The sequence below is a fragment of the Gossypium hirsutum genome, chromosome A09 (genome assembly GCF_007990345.1).
Source record: "Gossypium hirsutum isolate 1008001.06 chromosome A09, Gossypium_hirsutum_v2.1, whole genome shotgun sequence".
NCBI lineage: Eukaryota > Viridiplantae > Streptophyta > Magnoliopsida > Malvales > Malvaceae > Gossypium > Gossypium hirsutum.
The window spans coordinates 60773692-60779935 of NC_053432.1; the positions used below are offsets into that span (position 1 = coordinate 60773692).

A 6244-nucleotide genomic window follows, 5' to 3' on the forward strand; every position below is an offset into this window, starting at 1 on the left:
TTTTTACTGTTAAAATTAACATGACTAATAAAATAATCATATAATTACGCATAACGTGTCATGTGTATTTCATTTAAATGTACGAAATCAATTTTAACAACAAAAATAAATACAATTTTTGACAACTTCTAAAAAAACCTACACAAATATGCTTAAAATAATGTAATCCCATACACAAACTTGTGAAGTGTAGCTTGTATATATTGGGTGTGTCAGCAGAGAAATCAGAAAGAAACAGAAGCAGGTGTTGACTCTGACCAGCCTACCCTAACCCACCTTTGGTCTATTTATTTACACTTCAAAACCTCTTTTTTTCACACTTTTAGCTTTTATACTATAAATTTCTAAATTAATTTCACCTCTAGACTAAATTAATTTCTCAAATTATTAAATAAATAAATTTATTCTTTATATTGTTAAAAAAATTTAATAAGTTTAAATTATAATAGGATTAAGATTTACTGAAAAATATTATTTATTATTTAACATAATTAATTTTTAAGAAATTTTTTTAAATAATTAATATTAACTTTATTTAATTTTTTTAATAATACCCTAATTAATTTAATCGAGAAGAACGAATTTGATCAAATCTCTATAATAGAATAATCCTTTCTTTTATTTGATTAATATGTTTTCTGGACACTTAAATTAACCTCCAGTATTAAGGGGCAGCATAGCCAAGGGCGGGTGGGGCCTCGGTCTCCATTGATTGATGGTACAATTTAATCTTAGTCCTTCTAAAGTATTAATAATTTAATTTTAGTTTTTTTAGTTTTTTCTTATTAAATAGAAGTTTTATATTTTTGGCCCGTTCCAAGGAAGAAAAAAAATAATTTGAGTTATTTTAATTTAGCTTTTTAGCTTTAGTCCCCAATTTTCTTTTAAATGTTATCTCGACTCCATCACACAATTTTTAGTTTCACCCTTAGGTATTCGATAGTCATATTCAAAGAGAGGGAATCTCCAAAGCATCTAGTTTCTCTTTTCACAATATTCGAACATGAAACCTTACTAAAGGGGTACCAAGCTTTTTTCACTTTACTGATAAAATTAATATTTAAATAATTCAACAGTTGTATTTAAAAAATAATTATATTTATCAAAATAATTGTATTTATAATGCATCTAAAGTTTTAAACCGATTCAATATATTTACTATATCAACATAGATTACTACATTTCTTAATATATATTTAATGGTTGAAAGTATTTTACATTAAATAAACAATTAGACATTTTTAATTTACTCAAAAACTCGACATGCATAATTTATATAAATATAACATGAAATATGACAATCGAAATGTTAAAATTTATACATAGTTTAAATAAGTTAAAAGAATCACACGAAAGACATATATGTAACCAATATTCACACCTGATTCAAGTTACATAAGAAATAACTGCAAAGACAATTCAAATGTTTTAGTATTAAACTTGAGTAGCTCACAGGTATAATTGACTATTTTTTAGTATTCAAGAATCTAAATTTGAATTTAAATAGATCGAGTAAAGAATCAAGCATTAGAATCAAGCTTATTATTTACTAGTAAACAAGCTTAATAGAGCGCAATCAAATTTGTTACCTAAACCTTAGCTTTGAATTTAATTAAAATTTAGTAGTGTTTAATCAAGAAAACTCGAATAAGTAATTTTTTTTCTTGAATAAGAATCTATATAAAAAATTATTCATCATAAAACTATATATGGGGTTACTGTTTATTATTTATTTATACAAAAAATAATTTTTTAAAAATATTTATGAGAGATTTATTTTCTCAAAATAAGTTTAAAAATATAAAATCTTCAATTAGTTATGAAAATAAAAATATAAAATCTTCTATTAGTTATGAAAAATTAGTAAATTTATATTTTGATCATTCAAATTTAAAAAGTTACAAAATAGTCATTGAACTATTTGAAAGTTTTCATTTAAATAAAAAAATTGAACCCCCCAAATTTGAGTGATTTGAATGAAAAAATTCTAATAGTGACTTAAATAAAAATTTCTGAATAATTTAATAACTTAAATGAAAACTTTCAAATAGTTCAATAACTATTTTATAAATTTAGAAATAGTTTAGTGACATTGAATTATATAATACTAAAATCTGCTTAATAAAGGTAAAGGATATAAAACAAAAGCAGGTCCAAACGGAAGGGAGGAATGACGGAAAACGTTAAAGCTGCATAATGATTAAAAAAAAGCGTCGGCGATTAATTTATTTCAATTTTATTGTTTTTCTCCAAAATTTTCCTTCTGGGGAAAATTTCAAATCTCGTCCTTAATGGTTAGATAAGAATTCAAAGGGCTGCTTGGTAAGTTTAGGAAAAATAAAAATGGAGAGAAGAAAATAGAAAGCAGAGACAGAAGACCAAGAAGAAACGGAAGAAAATAAATATAAGGAAAGCAGAGAGGGGTAAATTGGAGGGAGAGGTGGAATCACATGCGCATTAGTTCACTGTCGTTCTCCTGGGTCCTCGTTTAGCTTAGCTTGTTCTATTTCTTGTTAATCATCATCATCATATACCTTTTTTTTTTCGTCATGGCTGACGATAAGGTAAACTCTCTTCTCTCTTTTTTTTTTCCATTTTTTTTCTGATATCGGAATTCGGAACTGGATCTTCGATTTTTTTGGTGAATATTTTGTTCATGCTTATTATTAGAGCTTTTTTTTTCCTTTAGTTATGAAACGTAATATTATTTTTTCTTACGGCGTTGTTGATTATGCTTATCGAGGAACCCTAGATGATGAGATTTGGCTATGTATTTGTTCGATCTGTCTGTGATCACTTCTCTGCATTTTTGTAGTTATGAGCTTTTAATTATTTTTCTTTTGTGGTTTTATGTTTGATTTTTGGCTTAGATTAAAAGTTCTCGGATCAAAGTGAACATTGTAGCTTAAATTGTTTAATGGATTTGGCTATAATATTCATTTCTTTTTGGTGTTCATAACTTGTCTTAGGGAAAAGCTGGTTCTTTTGGATCTTCAGTTTCTGTTTTTTTCTCCTTAAAAGTCTCATATCTCTTATTTTCTTACCGTGAATTTCTTAATTTATCAGGAAATCTCGGCCCCTGTTGTTGATACTGGTCACATCATTTCCACCACGATTGGAGGCAAAAATGGAGAGCCTAAACAGGCATGTATCACTTATTGGGTTACCAACTTTCATAAATGTTCAAATTATGCTTTAGCAATAAGCTTTTTGTTTTACTTGGGTTTTCATGTTTTCTATGTCTTGATTATTGTAGACCATCAGTTATATGGCAGAGCGCGTAGTCGGCACTGGATCTTTTGGGATTGTTTTCCAGGTACTGAGACATAGTTAGACTGTAGTGGAAATCCAATGGTACGTTGTTGAGATCTAACATGCTGGTGCATCTACTTCTTCAGGCAAAATGCTTGGAAACAGGAGAGACTGTGGCTATAAAAAAGGTTCTGCAAGACAGAAGATATAAAAATCGTGAACTGCAGTTGATGCGTGTGCTGGATCATCCAAATGTGATTACCTTGAAGCATTGTTTCTTTTCCACGACAACCAAAAATGAGCTTTTTCTTAACTTGGTTATGGAATATGTACCGGAGAGCATGTATAGGGTTTTGAAACATTACAGTAGTGCAAATCAAAGAATGCCGCTTATATATGTTAAACTTTACACATACCAGGTGCGCATAGTAGTCTTTTCCATTCTTGGTTTATTGCACAATTTTCTTTATTCTAATTAGACGAAGTTTTACAGATATTCAGGGGGCTTGCATACCTCCACAGTGTTGTTGGAGTTTGCCATAGGGATTTGAAGCCTCAAAATGTTTTGGTACTTTTCTTACTGATGATTTTTTGTAGACTGTTTTGAATATGTTATTAAGGTAATTTTGGCCTTTTACAGGTTGATCCTTTGACTCACCAAGTTAAGATATGTGATTTTGGAAGTGCAAAAGTGCTTGTAAGTTAGCTCACTCTATTTTTCAATGTCTCTTCCTTTCAATTTTGTTGGGTCCATAAGCTTCTAATACTAAAATAGGATTTTGGTTCTGCATTATGTGAATGTTTTCTTCTGATTGTAATTTGTAAAGGATTTTCATGTGTTATCATCTGCTATTTTCAAGATCAAGGGTGCAAGTTGCTACTCTTGCAATTATTTGCAAAATTTGCATTGTGACAATACAATTCAGTGACTACTTACTGTTGATTCATGATTGTGCAAACTACTGAAACTTGTTTTAACTTTTTTATCTTCATTTGTATCATCTTAAATACTATAAATACGGAATCTAAGCTACCTTTTCAAGCTTAGCCCTCTTGAAAGAGGCACTTCCCTTGTTAGAGTTGCCCCTTTCATTTAGCTTCCTTTCTGGCCTTTTTGTGGTGTGAAGAGATGAAAAGGATTGGATTGGATTAAGATTATTTTAGATAAAAGAGTACTATTAGCATGCTTATTTTCCTCTTTTTCTCGTATTTTTCTCTTAAAACTTTATACTTACTATTAATTTACTTTCAATCAGGTCAAAGGTGAAGCTAACATTTCATACATATGTTCGCGTTTCTATCGGGCTCCAGAACTTATCTTTGGCGCGACAGAATACACAACCTCAATTGATATCTGGTCAGCTGGTTGTATTCTAGCTGAACTATTGCTGGGCCAGGTTTGCCTCTTTTTTTTTCTTTATTTATTAGTTTGATATATCATACCTACCAATCTTTTAGTTTCTATGGTCCTTGATGCCTTTTTCTTTTCTTGTGTAGCCGTTGTTTCCCGGAGAGAATGCTGTGGGCCAGCTTGTAGAGATTATTAAGGTATGATTTGCTTTGCAATGCTTGATGTTGTGCATTTTATAGATTGTACCATCTGTCTGCTCATTACATCTTTTCCTCCAGGTCCTAGGTACTCCTACTAGGGAAGAAATTCGCTGTATGAATCCCAATTACACGGATTTTAGGTTTCCACAGATGAAAGCGCATCCGTGGCATAAGGTAAATACCTTTTTCTTGTACTTTTTTAAATTTGTCACTGAAATGATTGGTGTAGAGACGCATTATTTTTGTAATGCCTTCAGAATATCTTTCTCATGAATGTCTGCTTCTTTTCTTTTTTTTTTAAATAAAAATTCAAAATTCTTGAATATCTTCTTTTTGGTACAAGGTCAATTTACAAATTGTGGGAGTGAGAATTACATCAACAGGGTTTGGACCCTAGTCATTTGGGTCTCAACACGGAGCTTTAACCACTGCTTCCTTTTACTGTTGACAGAATTCTTGAATATCTTGAATTATGTTTTACTTGACTCTATGTTTTTAGGTTTTTCACAAAAGGATGCCTCCCGAAGCTATTGATCTTACTTCACGACTGTTGCAATACTCACCTAGTCTTCGCTTTACAGCTGTGAGTTCTGAGTGTCTCCCACTTTTGATGAGTGATATTTCCATTTTAGTCTGGGAAAATATGTACAAATTATTCAATTATCATTTCGCTTCTTCCAATATTTATGTTTTAGTAATAACCATCCCCAGTCTCATGTTTCTGTAATCTGCCTTTTGCTACGACAGCTTGAAGCATGTGCGCATCCCTTCTTTGATGAGCTGCGAGAACCTAATGCTCGCCTACCAAATGGTCGACCTTTACCGTCACTCTTTAACTTCAAACAGGAAGTATGTTTCTGAACTAAACACCATTCCAACATTCTTTTCCTTCGTACAAAGATGTCAGTTTCTCAATGAATCAACGGGTTTCTTTTGGCTACAGTTATCTGGGGCTTCACCGGAGCTGATTAACAAGTTGATTCCGGATCATGTGAAACGGCAGATAGGGCTCCAACAGTTCATGCATCCAGCCGGAACATAAAACTTCAAAACTGATGTAAGACTGAGTATCTCCTAGTCAACACAGGACACAAAGGAAAGTACTATCGTTGGATAACCACCACCGATCTGAGCCTGTCTCAGCGGCATGTAAGTCTCAGGCCAGCCTCCCTTGCTCCTTTATTCTATGAATATTAGCTGTTTGTGAAAATGCGTTTGTTATATGTACATGTAAACATGTTTGATAGTAAAAGATGAAGACTTTAAGGTGAAAAAGACCATAAAAGGGTGCTAGTGGGGGGAAAAGTACCGATAGAAATGGCCCAAAGATAGGCTTTAGAATGGTTCTTGTGTTTTTTAGTTATTGTGGTAGCTGACTTCAAATGGCAGACAATTTATTGTTACTGTTAGTGTGCAAAGTAATATTATTACTCTTTTTTAA

At 31.4% G+C, this 6244-nt stretch overlaps 1 protein-coding gene across 1 annotated transcript; it reads left to right on the plus strand.

Annotated features, from left to right (window-relative positions):
• The first annotated feature begins 2168 nt into the window (after positions 1-2168).
• Positions 2169-6244, plus strand: LOC107889023 (shaggy-related protein kinase eta). The gene is made up of 12 exons (XM_016813319.2): positions 2169-2564; positions 3067-3144; positions 3257-3316; positions 3399-3671; positions 3746-3820; positions 3893-3949; positions 4509-4649; positions 4750-4800; positions 4882-4977; positions 5303-5386; positions 5551-5652; positions 5747-6244. Exons 1-12 carry the CDS (start codon positions 2550-2552, stop codon positions 5843-5845), a joined length of 1131 nt encoding a protein of 376 aa, XP_016668808.1. The 5' UTR covers positions 2169-2549; the 3' UTR covers positions 5846-6244.

Coding starts and splice junctions, on each gene's coding strand:
- LOC107889023 (XM_016813319.2), top strand. Junction 3,821..3,892: donor TGAAGCCTCAAAATGTTTTG/GTACTTTTCTTA, acceptor GGCCTTTTACAG/GTTGATCCTTTGACTCACCA. Junction 5,387..5,550: donor CTAGTCTTCGCTTTACAGCT/GTGAGTTCTGAG, acceptor TTGCTACGACAG/CTTGAAGCATGTGCGCATCC.